Here is a 19,733-nt window from a genome sequence, read left to right as displayed (position 1 = left end):
AATCAGTTTTTCTTATCATTTGGTCTCATTGGGAATTTCTGCTGTACATTGTGACAATACATTGTGTGATCTCATCACGCTCACGTGATTGGACAGCTGCACAGATGGACTACTGCTGCAATTTTAAATCACAATAGTAAGATTGCTAATTTTGAAATTATGTTTATTATTGTTCATTATTCACTATGGAACAATAATAGAACATAAAACTGTCCCTGAGTTCCAATAAAATACATCAAGGAACGGTCATTGAGTTCCAATAAAATAGAATATGGGACTGTCAGCAAATTTCAGTAGAGTGCAACCTGTAACTCTAATTGAGTTACAGGTTGACATACAGTATAACTAACATGGACATGTCCAGTTCAAACATTCAAATTTAAGTCTCTCAGATTTTTAAGTGCAAATATGCCTTTCTATTATATTTATATGGTACTTGCCATTCCGAAATAAATTGCAATCGTTGCAAAAAAAAGAGGAATAATAATAAATGGCCGACTCTTCTCACTCTCGTTCACTGGAAGTCCTCCTTTGCTCACCATGCATTAAACCAACTGAAATAGAATCGAACGACTCTTTTTACTGAGTGACTCATCAAGAACCGAGTCTCAAAAAAAAGTTGAACCTTTCATCACAAGCTCTGCTCGTGACGAAAGGTTCGACTACGAACAACCAGAGCAGACACTCTGCTGGAGTGACAGCAATAGATACACAGTCTGCACAATTTTGGAATATTGTCAGGCAATAGATAAATCATTTATTTAAACCTCTTTGTTTACCTTGAAGTCCCTTCAAACAGCCGACATTTTCTTTCTTTCGCTCTCTTTTTTGAGAATCAACTAAAGGTACGCAACTACGTTACATTACATTGGTATCGGGTTTGAGTATTGCAGCATTATCACGAGTACATGAGCACTGTATTAGGCGTGTCAATTTTATATATCTGACACTGATCGGCTGGTCACTGGTCATGGCCACCATGGTCACTAGCTGATCGATCGGTGCATCTCACATTTTTTGTGCAATGATAATTACTCCCCCACTTCCCCTTTTACCTCAGCAATGCAGCGTTACGCCTCAGTGGATAATAAAGTACCACTGCGCATCAGTGGATGTTGTGAGTGAAAGGAGAGGGTGGGGAGGGGTTACAGAACCACAAGCACAAGGTCGTAGCATCTGGTCCAATCCGAAGGATATAGTTTAAATACCTATGTAATATAAATGTACGGAATTGTTTTGTATTGATTGATGGTTTTCCGTAATTAAACTACAATAATATATATACTGTATACTGTGTATATATATATATATATATATATATATATATATATATCTTTTTGTTTTGTGTAGTTTCAGTTGGACAGTAAGGAAGGAGAAAAGGACTTGTACCGATTGACACGACAAAGGGACCAAGCTGGGAAGGGTGTACAGCAGGTTAGGGTGATGAAGGATAATGATGGGAATGTGCTGACTAGTGAGGAGAGTGTGTTGAGAAGGTGGAAGGAGTATTTGAGGAGTTGATGAATGAAGAAAATGAGAGGGAGAGAAGAGTGGATGATGTGGGGATAGTGGATCAAGAAGTGCAGCAAATTAGCAAGGATGAGGTGAGAACAGCATTAAAGAAGATGAAGAGTGGAAAGGCAGTTGGCTCAGATGACATACCTGGGGAAGCATGGAAATGTTTAGGTGAGATTGAAGGTGCATTTCTAATAAGACTGTTTAACACCATTCTGGAAAGGGAGAGGATGCCAGAGGAGTGGAGAAGAAGTGTACTGGTACCTACTTCAAGAATAAAGGAGACGTACAGAGCTGTAGTAACTACAGGGGACTAAAGTTGATCAGCCACAGCATGAAGCTATGGAAAAGGGTAGTGGAGGCTAGGTGGGGGATTGGGGGAGAGGTGGGGATCAGCGAGCAGCAGTATGGTTTCATGCCAGGAAACAGTACTACAGATGCAATGTTTGCTTTGAGAATGATGATGGAAAAGTACAAGGAAGGCCAGAGGGAGTTGCACTGCGTCTTTGTGGATTTAGAGAAAGCATATGATAGGGTGCCGAGAGAGGAAGTGTGGTATTGCATGAGGAAGTCTGGGGTGGCAGAGAAGTACGTAAGAGTGGTACAGGATATGTATGAGGGCAGTCAGACAGTAGTAAGGTGTGCAGTAGGTGTGATGAAGGCATTCAAAGTGGAGGTGGGATTGCATCAAGGATCAGCTCTGAGCCCTTTCTAGTTTGCAATGGTGATGGACAGGTTTACAGATAAAATCAGGCAGGAGTCTCCGTGGACTATGATGTTCGCAGATGACATTGTGATCTGTAGCGAGAGTAGGGAGCAGGTTGAGGAGAGCCTGGAGAAGTGGAGGCATGCATTAAAGAGAAGAGGAATGAAAGTCAGCAGGAGAAAGACAGAATACATGTGCCTGAATGGGGGGGGGCAGCGAAAAGCTGAGAATGCAAGGAGTGGAGGTGGAGAAGGCAGATGAGTTCAAATACTTGGGGTCGACCATCCAAAGCAGCAGAGAGTGCAAGAGAAAGGTGAAGAAGAGAGTACAGGCAGGGTGGAGAACAGTGTCCGGAGTGATCTATGACAGAAGGGTTCCAGCAAGAGTAACGGGGAAGGTCTACAGGACGGTAGTGAGACCAGCAATGTTGTACGGTTTAGAGGTGGTGGCACTGACAAAAAGGCAGGTGGCTGAACTGGAGGTGGCAGAGTTGAGGATGTAGAGATTTTCATTGGGAATGACAAGGATGGACAGGATTAAGAAGGAGTACATTAGAGGGACAACTCAGGTTGGACAGTTTGGTGGAAAAGTGAGAGAGGCCAGATTGAGATGGTTTAGACGTGTGTAGGAGAGATGCAGAGGCAAGAGGAAAAGAGGAAGACCAAAGAGAAAGTATATGGATGTGGTGAGGGAGGACATGCAGGCGGTTGGTGTAAGGGAGGAAGATGCGCAGACCAGAAGGTATTGGAGGCTGATGATCCGCTGTGGCGACCCCTAACGGGAGGAGCCGAAAGAAGAAGAAGTAGATTCAGCTTGCAGTTCGTACCTGCATATTTTGACTAAGCTATACCACCTTGCTTGGCACACAAAATGTGTACCAAAGTATATTTGGTGACCCATTTCAGCAATTTCTATTTCCATTTTTTTATCCGTCTGAGAGAACGACATCATCCGCGATCAATTTTAGAAGACAGGCTCCAAGCATGAACTGATGCTGCGTCATTGGAACTAGAAAAACTGTAAGTGATGCTGCGTTCAGGGGAACTTGGAAAACACCTGTATCAGCATCGGCTGTTATTTTATGTTATTTTAAACATCAATATCGGCCCAGAATTTTACAATCTGTGCATCCCTAAGACATAATAAAAAAAGTTGAGAGATCATATGGGATTGTCCAAAAGAAAAAAAAGCAAAGGTTTGGTTCGGGTTAAGAGGTAAGAGACGGCCGTTGCTCCTATGTTCTCAATGTCCATATCCATATCCATGTCCATTCTTTTTCTATTCTAAAAGGGTCAGCTCTTCATCTGTTCATCTTGGACTATAGGTCTTTGTAAAAAATAAAAGAGAGCCAGGGTGTTCCCCAGAAAAGTTGTTAGGCCGGGTGGCAAGTATGGGGACCGGGGAGGAGTGATGCTGAGTGTCCCCATTACACACGGTGCTTTTTTTTTTCGTTCAATAAGGAAACTGAGTAAAATAATATACATCTAAAATAAAAAACACAATGTTTTTGAAGGCTCCAATGCTTGATCTAAATAAAAGATGAATAGATCCGGGGCTATTTTTTTATTAATCAAATTTTTGTTTAAAAAATATAATAACATTTAGATCTGAGCTATTTTAGACATTTTTTATGAACTATCCCCATTTGTCCTTCATTACTTGTCATGTACATTTTACATGTTAACAAATAACTGAAAGTTTATATTGTTTTATGTAGGCTAAGTGACCATAATGTGACACTGAAAAGCAACACTGCTGTTTGTATCGAGTCGCACGGGAGAGGAAAGCAGCGGCGCATCATACAAAGGATTTCAAGCGGCGTACTCCAAACCATAATGTTTAGTGAAGGCGCATGTGGCGGTTTCGGAGCACTGGAGGTGGTAGCTCGTTATGGCACCGAAATGAGGCACCAAAATCTTTGTTGCGATTCGGTCTGGTAGATACCGATCGTATCGGAACCTGTGCCATAGTGGTACCGGGTTTTGTGAGAGAGATAGAGAGAAGGGTTTGCAATACACTGGGGGAAACCCTGACAACAAATCAGCTCTGAGACGCTGCAATATCGCTAATACAGGCCACAGTAGGAAGATGAATAAATTAATGACAATTAAATGAATTGTGCTAGCCGGTTCAGAGACCGGGAGGGGTTTGGGGGGTTTTGTGACATGGTTTTGGGGTGCCACTGACCAGCGAGGCGCGGCGGGACATGCGGCTGAGCGGCTTGCAGGGCAGCGGCGATGTGTCGCTCTCCAGCTGTAGCTTCTTCAGGAACTCCGGCGGCAGGCGGATGTCCATGGGCAGAGACATGCGCTTGCTGATGTCCTGAAAGCACCCCAAATCAGAACAACATACAAACCAAGACGACACTTTTGTTTGACCAAGGACACACTTTTTTTGGAAAACAAACTTCCAGTCTTCCAGCCAAAATTTGTTCAAAACGTTCTTTCTAACTACTCTGCGAAATTGCACATTGTTCACTACATGGGCAATTTATCTGTCAAAACACATTTGGCTCTCCCTGTAGTGGAACCACTCTGCACTCTGCTTAGCGCTCTTAGTCAACATGATTTGTTCACTTTAATAATACATTTTGAGGTGCTTTTTGGGCAATTTCTATTGGAGTACATAGTGTATGGATTTTTCAAGTGAGATTTGGAACGCCCAACAAAATGGCTACAACTAAGCCTGATTTACACTGAACATAAATACATCCACAGTGCATTGCAGCTTACTGCGTATGGGGATGCGTAACCACAGACTGGTCAGACTGCCGATGCTAACCCCTGTCCACCACTAAAAGTGAATACAATTCGCACGTGAGCTCAGAACTGGACCATGGAGCACTGGAAGAAGGTGGCCTGGTCTGACGAATCACGTTTTCTTCTCTACATTATATGGATGGCCAGGGTTAGGGTCTGATCTGATCGAGCATCTATTTGATGAGCTGGAACAAAAAGCGCGATCCATGGGGACCCAACTTTGCAACTTACAGGACCTAAAGGATCTACTGCTAATGTCTTGGTCTTGTGGAGTCCATGCCTCAACAGATCAAGCTGTTTTGGCAGCAGAGGGGGAGCTAGACAGTATAAGTGGTTATTAGTGGTGGTTTTAATGTTGTGGCTGATCGGTGTATTAGTGGTGAACATGGCAACATCCAATGTTAATTAGAGGGTATATATGTAATTTTCAGTTTAAAGTAGGTTGTAACAAGGGCGCTTAGCAGTTGCTTGGCAATGGTGGCTTCTGGCTGTAGCAATGGTGGCGCCTAGCAGTTGCTTGGCAATGGTGGCTTCTGGCTTCTGGGTGTAAAGCTGGCTTTAATGTGTATCAGAATGCTTGTTTGTTTGATTTTGATTGTGAACGTTATAGGACATTACAGCCAAATTGTTATTGCAAAAAAGATTTTGATTACGACTGTTGTGAATGTTTCTAATAGAAACAATACATCTCTAAGATGCCAGTCCCTCCCAGTGACTTTAGCCCCTTTTCCAAAGGAGGGAAGACAAAGTTCAAAAGTGGAGAAAGAAAAGTCCCTGCAACCAAGGTTGTTAAGTCTAATAAGTTTCTGACCCAAGTTTTGTTTTGTTGTCTTTTTCCCCTTTTTACCCACTGAGTCACACCTCACCCCACCCCCTTTTTAACTGTCTGCTGTTATTTGCAGATAGGAACGTGATATAGAGTCATGGAGTGATTCACACTCATTCCACTGGGACTTTTTTTTATTGCAATAGGTTCTGTCAATTCTGTCAAGAAAAATGTCTGGCGCTATGGGATTTTTAATGACTTGGCTAAGTCACTGCTTCTGGTTTACACTGCCTGAAATAAAACCTGGAACAACTATCTGTGCATTATCTTTAGAAATATGACTCATGATTTGTTTACTCTCTTGAGAAAAACCACAGAGATGTATTCCATGTTTGGATTCCATGTTTGCAGTATATGCAATTACAAAATATATAATGGTTGGTTAATACTTCTGCATCTCAGTAATTAAAGAATAACAATATCTATATATACAATATTACCAAATCGGGAGTTCAACGCTGACTCCTGCCTCTACAGTCTTCTATGCTGTTTCTAATTTGCTCAGTATTGTTCCGTAATTTGTCCAGTTTTGCCAGAACTCTGTCATTACCTCCATGGAGAAGCGTCTGTGCTGGGCCTTGCTGCAGTAATGGAGCTGGGATGGAGACTGAGCGCCTGGCTCTGGGCTCACTGGGCTGGCATCCTGGGAAGGGGGGCCAAGGGTGTCCGGGACCACCAGGCCTGGGTATAGCGCGCACACACACACACACACACACACACACACACACACACACACACACACACACACACACACACACACACACACACACACACACACACACACACACACACACACACACACACACACACACACACACACACACACACACACGCTTAAACATTTAATCAGTTTGGATCCATAAACCCACACGCACACACACAATCTTAATCATCTGGAATCTTATGGAATTATATATCATGATATCTGTACTACACTTAATTTTTAGGGACACTAACTTTTTTTTACACACTGGGAGGGGGAGGTGTAATACTGCAAGAAAAAATGTGTACATTTAAAAAATTCTGATATTATTCAAGATGAAAGTCAGATAAAAGTTGCAATTCTCGAATGTACATACTGTAGGTGTCATGAATCCTCCCTGATCTCCCAGTGTTTATTTTTGCTGTCATGTTTTATTTTCATCTGGTCATTTCCTCATGCCATGTCACTAACCTCCATGTCATTTCAGATCTGGCAAATCCCTTTTGCTTTGCTGTCACTCCCTTGCCTTCACCTGGTTTCCCCCGCCTGCAGTTCATTCCCATGTTAGTCCCTCAATATAAATACCAGTTCACTTCCCTTTGTTCTCTGCCAGATTGTTTCTTGCATTGCGCTAAGCTTTCCGGCACTTTCTGTGCACAACAACAAGTTACTTCTCGTGCTTGTATTCATGCCTGCAGTAGATGCATGTGTCAAATTATACTTTTCAATTAGATTTAGCAAAGAGGAAATACTCATGGGTTTAGCCTAAAAATCATAATATCATTATAAGCATACAGACAAAGAAGAGATGCAATTGTCTATTAGTTTATTTTCATAGATTTTGCATAATATTTGATTATGATCTTCTATTTGACATATTCAGGAAGTGAGATTCTGGTACTGGTTCAGTTTCTGGTTTTGAATATCACAGCCACTATGGCGCTCCCCTTTGGTCGTTAAGAGTGATGGGTCGCAAAAGACTAGTTGCCTGTGCAAATTAGTTCACAAATTTTGGTATATTTGGCATATGTATTTAGTATATCCTTCGATATAAATGAAGAGTCATGTAGCGGCACCAGCCCTCCAATGCAAAACGCAGGCATTGCATTGCTAAGGCAACGCCATGCACCTGACTCTCTTCATGGTGAACAAAGGGTCATTCCTGACACACATACATGAAAGTACCTGACAAGGCTGTATCTGAAAGGACAATCGAACAGAAAGAACAGCATGATGTCTTTGCAACCTTTTCATCCAGGATTACCGTGGTTAGAGGTACAGAGGAAGGGAGAGAGAAATAATCTATACACGCGTAATAGAAATACATTCTAGTCACCCATACATTTGTGATGATGTTTTGTGTCTCCAGAGATTATCTTTTTTCTGTTCTATGTCCTCTAAATCCAGACCTGCCAACCTTGGGAAAATATTTTAAGTACCACAATAGTGTAACAGGGAAGTACTCCATCAGTTGTTCACACCATAGCCATCTTGTAACGAACCTAATCACATCGTATGCGGGCTACTACAGTATACTGTATATTAATGATGTTATTAGGATATACCCCTTGAAATGCATCATCTCATGAAGTTACCATGAGAGAGAACATGATTACCCACTAGAGATACACCGATTGCAATTTTCATTTAATTGTATGTTCATTATAAACCATTGACTACTAAATATATTTTAAATTGTCATGCAATCATTCTGAGTTTCTCCGTGATCGAAGAAATCAAATTTTATTATCATTTGGTCTCATTATCTAGATCACGCTCACGTGATTGGACAGCTGCACATACGGACTACTGCTGCAATTTTCAATTACCACAATAGTGAGATTGCTGATTTTGACACTGTTTATTATTGTTCATTATTCACCATGGGAAAATAATAAAATATGAAACTGTCCATGAGTTCCCATAAAATACAACAAGGAACGGTCACGGAGTTGAATAAAATAAATATTGGACTGTCATAACTTTTAGTATAATGCAACCTGTAACTCTCATTGAGTTACAGTAGGACACAACATACAGTATAACTAATATGGAAATTTCCAGTTCAGTTCCAGTCCCTCTCACTTTTAAGTGCAAATATACCTTCCAATTATATTTATATGGTATATTCCATTCCAAAATAAATTGCAATAATGCAAAAAAAATAATAAATAATAAATAAAATAATAATAAATGGCCGACTTTTTTCACTCTCGTTCAATGGAAGTCATCTTTCGCTCACCGTGCATTAAACCAACAACCAAATCGAACGACTCGTTTTACTGAGTGACTTGTCAAGAACAGTCTCAAATAAGAGTTGAACCCTTCATCACGAGCAGAGCTCGTGACGTGCTCGACGAACAACCAGAGCAGACACTCTGCTTTAGTGACAGCGATAGATACGCAGTCTGCATAATTATGGAATATTGTCAGGCAATAGATAAAAAAATTCTATAATCTTCTTCGTTTACCTTGAAGTACCTCAAAACAGCTGACATTTCTTTCTTTCGCTCTTTTTTTTGAGCGTCAACTATGTTACATTACGATGATATCGGGTTCGGTATCGCAGCATTTTTACGAGTACGAGTATATGAGCACTGTATCGGGCGTGTAAATTTGACTGCCACAGAATCTTATATATCTGACACTGATTGGCCGGTCACCGGACAATCAAAAACCAACAAAAAAACAGCTAATCAAGCTGAAAACACGCCAATTCTGGTCACTGGCCGATCAATCGGTGCATCTTACGTTTTATATGTTAACATTACGGTCACATTTTTGTACTTGATTATTATTCCCCCACTTCACATTTTACCTCCGCAATGAAGCGTTACGCCTCGGTGGATAATAAAGGGATGTAGTTTAAATACCAAATAAATGTACGGTACTGTTTTGTATCGATTGATTGTTTTCTAAATTACAATACTAAATATATGTTATATATGTACGTATTTATTTATTTATTTATTGCGTTGTTTCAGCTGGCATTTTGTACCTGTGTATTTTGACCAAGAATTGCATGGTTGGTACACAAAATGCATGCAGGTTGGCAGGTCTGTAAATCCTTCCAGCAGGATGGAAGGGGATACAGGAGACATGGGAGACAAAGCGGACCATAACAAAATGTGAGAGCAGCAGCAGAGAGGTCAGCAAGTGTTGCGTCCATGCCTGAACGCGGCCAGTGAGCTGCACCAAAAAGTGACCTGGCTCAACAAGCCACCCTGGGGGCTTGGGCCATGCTCGGTTTCAGGTCTTTCACTTCACGTCTATGAAAATTGATATTACAGGGATTGTAAGTAATACCGTTAATGAAAAGCATGGAGGATCACTCTTTGATGATCGATTTGGCTTATCTGAGCCGAAGGTTTCTAGGAGGCCATTTAGATGCCACCCAGTCTCCAGGTCAAGAGACAGGATGATGAGGCCCATCTGAAGCTGCTACGAGGCCATGTCCATTGTACAACATCCACCGATCAAGATAAGCGCCTCACATCTCCACTTCATAAAGGACTCCTGACTGTGTGTGTGTGTGTGTGTGTGTGTGTGTGTGTGTGTGTGTGTGTGTGTGTGTGTGTGTGTGTGTGTGTGTGTGTGTGTGTGTGTGTGTGTCTTGACAGCATAGTCAAGAGAAGGGTTAAAATACCAGGTCTCACATGGCAGAGTACCATGTACATCTTTGCTGTCCATTCTTGAGACTTCTACTTGGGACTACACAGTTTAGCATTTTTTTTTATGTCATACTGACAATTCTGCAGTAATACTAATATTCTGTGTTAATGTCAATAATACCATTACAAATAGTAATAACAAGAAGAAGAAGAAGAACATTAAGAATCAAGATTATTATAAAGATTATTTGGAGCTCTGCTTATATTACACATTTTAAAAGTGAACATTTGTCAGCGGAGATTGCAACAAAATAGGGGACATTGCTTTGGCATGTTGATTTCGGGGACCAAGATAAGTGAATTTTAACTGACTCGTGTCAGAGGCAAGGGGGGGGGTGTCGTCATGCTCCACATCCGAATCAATATGCAGAAAAGCGGTCGAATGTAGAGAGTGTGTGTGTCTGTGTGTGTGTGTGTGTGTGTATATGTGTTTATGTGTGTCTGTGTGTGTGTATGTGTGTGTGTGTGTGTGGTGGGGGGGCTGTTGGGTTGGCTCACAGGACGTAGGCTATACACACAAACACACACGGCAAGAACATTCATTTACCATTTTTTTTGGCCAGTTAGGCTTATGTGAGTCTAAGCTGATTTTTGGGATGTCCCACTAGATTAGACCCAATGAATAACATAATTTATTGTGCACGCTGACGGTTGACAGCCGTCCTAAGGGGATGCTGATACCTACGATACATGCATCATGCTATGTGAACCCAGTCTGATTGACTTTTGTTCCTCTTTTGCTTTTTGTCTCTCTTTGATGCAGCTGCTAACAGCCTTAAATGTTTAGCTTTTTTCTTTTAAACCCAAAGGGCCACCTGATATTGTATTTCTTAAAGATTTTAAGATATTTTAATCACGGCTACTCTACTCCCCTGCAAGGTAGGATTTCCTTTTTCATTAAAAATGTTAAGAACACACAAACTCAGAAATTGTATTGATTCAGGGAATACTACTTTTGATATACCTGTATGGGACAGTTCTACCTGCCTCATATTTACCCAAATTTATGTTGGTTTGTGTAAGCAATGGAATTCAAGAGAAAGCGCAAAAAAAGAAAATCATCAATACTCACTATCCAACCTCAAAATGAGTGCATTGAGGTAAGGAACATATTCAGCCAAATGTTCTTCAAAACATTTATACATTTACCTTAAGATGAAGAGCTTCCATTGAGAATTATACTCACTGAACACTTTATTAGATACACTATACTAATACTGGATAGGGCAGCCTTATCCCTTCTTGGCATGGATGGAAGATGTTGGTAACAGGTAGGTTGGGACCATGGATTCATGCTGTTGGCGCCAATTTCTGATCCTGCCATTTGTGTGCCTCAGCAGAAATTGAGATTCATCAGACCAGGCTATGTTTTTACAATCTTCAACTGTCCAGTTTTGGTGAGCCTGTACCCACTGCAGCCTCAGCTTTCTGTTCTTGGCTGACAGACGTGGAACCCGATGTGGTCTTTGACTGTTGTAGCCCATCCACCTCAAGGTTTAGCGTGTTGTGCATTCTGCAATGTTTTTCTGCTCACCACAATTCTACAGAGTGGTTATCCGAGTAACCGTAGCCCAGGGGTGGGCAAACTTTTTGGCTCAGGGGCCACATTGACTTTTAAAATTTGACAGACGGGCCGGGTCAGCACAAGATGCATACATATCAAACATAAAAATAAAAAAAACATTACAGTGTTAATACACTTACCTTTTAGTGGGAACAGTGTTGTTGATCACCCATTTTTGCCAGCGCATCCAAATCTGGTGTTAGTTTGCTGTGGCAATTCTCAGAACAGATCTGAGGTGTTCATCACTCAACTGGGATCTGTGGGGTGCTTTGTTGGTGTTAATCACACTAAAAGTCTGTTCACACACAAACGTAGAGCCAAACAACACCAGCATCCTCTGTGCCATCTTCTGGATGTTTGGAAATTTGGCTGCACTTAATGAAGCATAAAACTCATCCAGTTTAAGAGAGTTGAACTTCTCCTTTAAGACGGTGTCACATTGGAGATCAATCAGTTCCAACTGCAACTCCTGTGGCGCCGTTTCAGGGTCTTGTGAAAAGGGACATGACACCAGCTGAAGTGACTTGTCAATTTTTCCAAAATCAGAGAACCGACGGCAGAATTCTTCACGCAGGTCATCCAGTGATTTCCTGTATTTTTTCACATGTTGCGGGGCCTCTTTCAACGTAGCCAGTGTGGGGAAATGAGCGAATGACTTGTTTGGCATTTGCTTTGAGAATAAAGCTAGCTTGGTTTTGAAGGCTCCGACACTTGTATGCATTTCATGCATACAAACGTAAATGTATTTCATTTCAGCTCATTCATGTGTGTCAGTATGTCCACAGCAAAAAAGCTAAATCACAAATCCAATCTGTGTCACTCAGCTCAGGAAACTTGTAAGCGTTCAAGTAGCTCCAAAAATGAGATAATCTCCTGTTTGAGCTCCCACACTCGTTGACATACTTTCCCCAAACTCAACCAGCGGACATTAGAATGGTAAAGCAAGTCCCTGTGATCAGTGTCAGTTTCTTCAAGAAACTTAATAAACTGACAATGTGGAAGTCCCCTCGCTCGAATAAGGTTAACAAGTTTTACAACTGGCTTCACCACGTGGTCAAGCTGCAATACGGATTTACACAGTGCTTCCTGGTGAATTATGCAGTCGAGGAAAATTACCTCCTGCTCAGGGTTGTCCTCTTTCGCCCCCTCCTGGATTCTTTTGAGCAGTCCAACTTTTTTTCCCGTCAGATTTGGCGATCCATCTGTGGTAACGTTGGCGAGCGTTCTCCAAGGTAGCTTGATGACCGCCGACACACTGTCATACAAGTCCTCTCCCCGTGTTTTCCCTTTTAGGGATTCCATAGCCAAAAACTCCTAATTTTTCTCAAAATTGTCATTAATCCCTCTGATAAAAATTAAAAGCTGAGCGGTGTCCTTTATGTCATTACTTTCGTCCAGTGCCAAAGAATATAATGTAAATGACTCCGCTTTTTTGTTTAGCTTTCTAGCTAGCTTCGTCAATTAATTCAACACGGCGAGTCACTGTCCTGCGTGATAAGCTAATTTTTTTAAATTTGTTCTTGCTCCCAGGACACAAGATACCCGCTGTCTCTACCAAGCACTCTTTGAGAAACTCCCTTTCGGAGAAAGGCTTGCTGGCTTTTGCTAATTTGAATGCCAGCAAATCGTGCTTGATTCTTGGATGGCAGTTTGTCGGATAAAGGTGTTTTGCCAAGCCTGCAAGCCAGCTGCCAACCTCTGAGCGGTATGCGTTGATTGGTTGTTAGCGTAATTAGCACGCTTGGTAAAAAAGTGAGGGCTGATGTATTCCTTTAAAACCGCAATCGTTTCTTGGCAAATAAGACATACAGCCTTTGACCAGACCTAGGTAAAAAAGTATTTAGTTGTCCATCCCTTATTAAACACTCGGCACTCACTGTGGACTTTTCTTTTCTTTGGCCCACTCTTACGGCCATTCTCTGTTTCTCTGTTACCATCAACAAGGCGATTTCCGTCTGCAGATCTGCCGCTCGCTGGATGTTTTTTGTTTTTCACACCATTCTGAGTAAACTTTAACAGACAGTTGTGTGGAAATCCCAGGAGATCACCAGTTACAGAAATACTCAAACCAGCCCGTCCGGCACCAACAATCAAGCCAGGGTTGAAAACACCGAGATCACATTTTTTCCCCATTCCGATGGTAGATGTGAACTTTAACTGAAGCTGCTGACCTGTATCTGCATGATTTTATGCATTGCACTGTTGCCACACAATTGGCTGATTAGATAATTGCATGAATAAGTAGGTGTACAGGTGTTCCTAACAAACTGTTCAGCGACCCTACGATGTGCCAGATCACACGATCACACAACGCTATTTAAAGGGCACATTAAGTCGTTGTGCAGTCACAGTTCAGGCACTTCCTGCCTGAGGTTTTTACTAACTGTTCACCTTACTTGGGTATATAGTTTAATGTCTTATTGTCACTGAACCTTAAATTAACGTTAACTTTCTTGGATGATCTTATATGAGTGTCTCTGATTTGGAAATTAAGAGTGGTAAAATGAACAAGCATACGATTAAAACTATGAGGAAAATCCAAAGAGAGCAACTGCTTTAACAACATTGGACAACTTCAACCCACCCACCCTCTGGTAATTTAGCTGGTTCTTAATGTGTGTGTTGAGGTATGTTAGGTAAGTGGAAGTTCAGAGAACGTGAGAGGAGAGTTGGCACCAATGTCACACTTACCCTGAGTGTGTCGGATGTTGAGCTGGTTAATCTGCTCGGTAAACTCGTTCTCCTCGATGGTCTCTGTGCGTGGGACGGAGAGAGAGAAACGCCTTTTGAAGTTCTTCATTTTGTTCATGGTGCCAAGGAGCAGGGTCTGGACAGAGAGAGGGTGAGTGGGAGGGAGGTGGTTAGGCGATGATGCCAAGGGAAATAAAAACAGAGAGAGCGCACAGGTTTCACACTGCGCATAAACAGTACAGTGCCTCTATTCAAAACACTTCATGGTTCCTTTAGTTCGGGCGGGAACAGTTATGAATGCCAGGACACATTTTTTATCACTGCTCCATCACTGTCTATTGAATAATACATGTACTGATCCTCTAATCCTACTATCTATCCATCAATGCATCCATCTGTCTGCATGTCTATTTCTCCCTTGATTTCACACATTCATCCAGACCCATTCACAAGGTCAGCCATCGCCAACTGACAGTAGCCCAATCCCAAAATGGAAAAAGCTTTCCAGCGCCTTATTTTATTGTTTTTTTTCTTGTTTTTGACGCCACAAAAAATAAGTAAAGAGAGAACTTTCCCCCATGAATGTAGTTGCTTAATTTGAAAAGCAAAAAATGAATAAAATCTTACGCCACCTACAATCAAACTAGCCACTACAGAGTCCCCTAGGCCACTGTAAATTGGTGATCATACTGTAAACCTACAGTAGTACCGAGCACTAGGAAAGCCGCCCACACAATAGGAGTACACATTGAGGCAGCTCGTGATGTCTCCATGAAGGCTGCTTGCGCGCTCTCTCTCTCTCTCTTTCTAATGAGGCAATAACCGTGGGATGGAGGCTGATCAATGGTCTGCTCATTTATGACATGGACCGCTGCTCGCTCCACAGATTACATAACCGGTAGCCCGCCCCGATGTGTTTACTCTCTCTCTCTCTCTCTCTCTCTCTCTCTCTCTCTCTCATGGAAGGTCTGCGTGTGTGCATCAGCATGAGCATGTCCACCCTCATTATTTCGATACCTGAGTATTTAGTGTGCCTGCCAGGAGACTCCCGAATACCCATCCCCTTGCTATTTTTATGACTTGATAACCCCTCAGGGTATTACTGGGTCTCAGAACAATCAGCAGGCTTTGGTGGATCACTTGCCCAGGCACAGCACCTGTAACACCTCCAGACTGCTGACCGTGTGAATGGATTCAAGCATGCATGTAAATTGATGCCCCCGCAAACCTCCTCAATGCAAACGCACAAACAAATGATTATTCTGATCATATGGTCGTAACGTGTGTCTCATTTAAGTATAGTGTCCTGTGAATGAAACAGGATGAAACAGACATTGATTTCAGGAATGTGCAGTACATGTTTCATGTTCCCAAACTGATTTTACAGTCAGGTCAAAATGTATTCTACAATTAATATCAATATGACACCTTTACTCAAAACTAAAAGCATGACTACTTTTTTTTTTTTTTGTTTCCACATGTAAAAAAAAATGAAAAATGCCCTTTGCAAAGGTTTGGGAAGCCTTCTAAATTACTCTTACCTTTTAGAATGAGTTTTATGAATACCAGACTGCCCAGGTAATTTATTCCTTAGGGCTTTAGTGTCAGTTAAATATTATTGTTTTTTATTCTAAGGTCATTCCATGCCTTATAAAATAAAAGACTGCAGTGGCTGTTCTGTCTAGAGTTAATGAGTTGTCCAAGGATGTCAGAATCAAAATAGTTCACTTCCACCAACAACGGCTCCTTAACACTTGTTGCATCAACTTTTGTGATCTGATCAGGACAGACCGCATTAACTGTCAGGTCTGGACAGTATCAGATCGGATCTGACATCATCTGAGATGCGTTCAGCCAGACCTCATCTCAAGGTGGTCTGGCTCGCATTGTGATAGGATTTCATAGAAGTACAGTGAACAGATCACTGGCTACATCAGCAAACCACGGCCCATTCCCTCAAACCCCACTGATCCCACCGCAAACAAAACTCACAGGAAAGTCACCGGATGGGTGCACAGAAAAGGGTGCGCAGAGGTGAGTGTGCTGGCACTAGAGATGCTTAGGTAGAATCATATGATGTTGCTCAAAGGAATCTTTTCCCATTTGGAAGTTCAGCATCCAGTTGGTGTTGGTGAAGGGCCTGTTTACAATATGCGCGCTCACATACAACTCTCTGGACGGGAACCAAGATCGCACTCAGCATTGTTATGCACAAGTACACTGATCGCCTTCGCTACGCTAACTTTAAAATTGCACGTCTGGTCCGGGACCTACCACTAAATATACTTTAAAATAACAAAAGGGTTCCATGGCACCCAGCATCATATTAACCACAAAGTAATAATAATAATAGAGCTTACATTCAAGTCAGAACGCTAGGTCTGTGAGCCGATCTGGTGCCGATCACAAAAGTTGCATTGAAATGACAAGTGTAACCGAGCCCAAGGACAAGGCTATAAAAAAATTCTCCAAACATTTAAATGTTACTCCAATACTTCCACTGCCTCTGCGACCCGGACCAGGGTAAACGGCACAAAAATTGAATGAACAGTTTAACCATTAACCAACATTAAGAATTTCGACCAATTAATACTATCACCTAAACCGTTTATTATCAACCGTTTATTATCAAAAATTAAACAGAACAAAGGAACAGGGCATGAGTTTCTCTGCGCCCCATCCCCATTCCTCCAAATAAAACAAAAAACACACTGGTTTTATTTGGAGGAACGGGGCGTGGTTATCCGTGATATGGGCGCATGATGAACCGTGTTTGCGTATAAAAATATATTTATGATTCCCCTTATTTATAATTGTAATGCGGGCTCAAGGGCATACAGAGGAACGGGGTACGAGTTCCTCAGTCCCCTGCCCCCGTTCCTCCAAATAAAACAACTAAAAAAAAATACAGTTTTTATTTGATTAGGAGGAATGGGGCGCGGCTCCAAGATCAGGGGGCACGGAGAGCTGTGTTCCAATATAAAAATATACAGTGGGGGAAATAATTATTTGATCCCTCACTGATTTTTTAAGTTTGCCCACTGGCAAAGAAATGAACAGTCGATAATTTTAGCGGTAATTTTTGGTAGGTTTATTATAACAGTGAGAGACAGATATCAAAAAGAAAATCCAGAAAATCCAGCAAACCCTTGTTGGCAAGTAGAGAGGTCAGACGTTTCTTGTAGTTGATTACCAGGTTTGCACACATCTCAAACCCATCCACCACCCATTTTTAGTGTCCTGGCTGAGAGAAGGAGGTTGTCACCCAGGATTTCACGGTACATGGCCCCATCCATCTTTCTCTCGATGCGGTGAAGTCGACTTGTCCTCTGAGCACATAAACACCTCCAAAGCATAATGCTTCCACCTCCATGCTTGACGGTGGGGATGGTGATCTTGGGGTCGTAGTCGGAATTCCTCTTCCTCCAAACACGGTGAGTCGCATTGATACCAAAGAGCTCGATTTTGGTCTCATCTGACCACATCACCTTCTCACAAGCATTCTCTGAATCATCAGGTGTTCATTGGCAAACTTCAGACGGGCGTGTACATGTCCCTTCTTGAGCAGGGGGACCTTACGGGCGCTGCAAGATTTTAATCCATTACAGCGTAGTGTGTTACCAATGGTGTTCTTGGTGACTGTGGTCCCAGCTGCCTTGAGATCATTAACAAGCTCCCCCTGTGTAGTTCTGGGCTGATCCCTCACCTTTCTCATGATCATTGATACCCCACAAGGTGAGATCTTGCGTTGAGCCCCAGACCGAGGGAGATTGACGGTCATTTTGTGTTTCTTCCTTTTTCGAATAATCACGCCAACGGTTGTATCCTTCTCACCCAGCTTCTTGCCAATGGTCTTGTAGCCCATTCCGGCCTTGTGCAGGTCTACAATCTTGTCCCTGATGTCCTTAGACAACTCTTTGGTCTTGCCCATGATGGAGAGGTTGGAGTCTGATTGATTGATTCTGTGGACAGGTGTCTTTTATACAGGTAACAAGTTGAGACAGGTGTCTTTTATACAGGTAACAAGCTGAGACAGATGTCTTTTATACAGGTAACAAGTTGAGATTAGGAGTACTTTCTTAAAGCAAGAGGACTAATCTGTGGGAGCCAGAGCCTGGTTGGTAGGGGATCAAATACTTATTTCACTCAATGAAATGCAAAATAATTTATATCTTTTTTTTTTTATGTGATTTTCTGGATTTTCTGTCTCTCACTGTTATAATAAACCTACCAAAAATTACCACTAAAATGATAGACCATTCATTTCTTTGTCAGTGGGAAAACTTACAAAATCACTGAGGGATCAAATAATGATTTCCCCCACTGTATTTATGATTCCCCTTATTTATAATCACAATTTGTAAAGTCCAATAAAAAAGACTGTACATTTTTTTTTTGGGACTGTGCCCTAATATATTAATCTTGTCTGATAACGGTTAATGATTGGTTGACTAGGGTCAGCTATCAGTCTGTTTTTGTTTTTTAGCCAAAAACATCCTCATAAAATGGAAGATAAATGGAACAGATAAATTAAGATAAATGGAATCTTTCTTGGAAGACAGATACATTGACCCAAAACCTGGTGAGAAATGCTCAGATTAACCCACACATTACTGCAAAAGAGCTGCAGAAGACAGCAGCGGACATTTCTTATTTCAAATTTTTATAAAATATTGAGCCAAGATATCCATTGCAGAGTTGCCAGCCTTCCCAATAACGTCATCACAAAATCAAGTGTCTGAAGTATGCAAAAGAAAACCTTGAGAACTCTGAAGCCTTGTCTGAAGTCTGAAGCCTGAAGCCTGGAACAATGAACTGACTGACAAAAGTCAGTACCAACATTATATTGTTAGTCGCACCTTAAGAAGGCATCTTTGGGGAAAAAGGGGTGAAGCATTTGTAGAGATGCACATCTTACCAACTGTCAAGCATGGCAGTGGAGCTACAGTTTTATGATGTGGAGAGGCAGCTGGGTGCACAGGAAATATGGTAGGCATGGAAGGAAGAATGGATTCCATCAAATATCAAGAGATTCTAGAGGCTGATGTTCAAGACTCAGTGAAGACACTGGGCTGGGTATTTCAGCAAGACAAAGACCTAGGGCAGCAATTCCCAACCTATGGGCTGCAGCCCACAAGTGGGCTGCCAAATCATGGGCAAAACACATAGAATCTATTGAAAAAAATATATATATATATATTAAATACAAAAACGTTCTTAAATGTAAAAAGAAATAATAATTTCATGGTATGTTTTCTTTAAAACCTTCAAAAATGTACCATCACTGATAGATAGGAA

At 41.7% G+C, this 19,733-nt stretch overlaps 1 protein-coding gene across 1 annotated transcript in view; it reads right to left on the bottom strand.

Moving 5' to 3' along the window:
- The window catches only part of cdk18 (cyclin dependent kinase 18), a 61,469-nt gene that overhangs the window by 24,960 nt on the left and 16,776 nt on the right, over nucleotides 1–19,733 (bottom strand). The window contains exons 2-4 of the mRNA XM_080000953.1: nucleotides 14,436–14,571; nucleotides 6,357–6,487; nucleotides 4,409–4,543 (exon numbers count right to left, since the gene is read on the bottom strand). Coding sequence (XP_079857079.1) covers nucleotides 4,409–4,543; nucleotides 6,357–6,487; nucleotides 14,436–14,553 — 384 coding nt within the window. The 5' untranslated portion in view covers nucleotides 14,554–14,571. The remainder of the gene's footprint in view (nucleotides 1–4,408; nucleotides 4,544–6,356; nucleotides 6,488–14,435; nucleotides 14,572–19,733) is intronic.

The sequence above is a fragment of the Zeus faber genome, assembly GCF_960531495.2.
Source record: "Zeus faber genome assembly, chromosome: 5".
In the NCBI taxonomy this organism is placed as follows: Eukaryota; Metazoa; Chordata; class Actinopteri; order Zeiformes; family Zeidae; genus Zeus; species Zeus faber.
The sequence above is the reverse complement of the archived record's forward strand: the minus strand, read 5'-3'. Positions and strand labels throughout refer to the sequence as shown.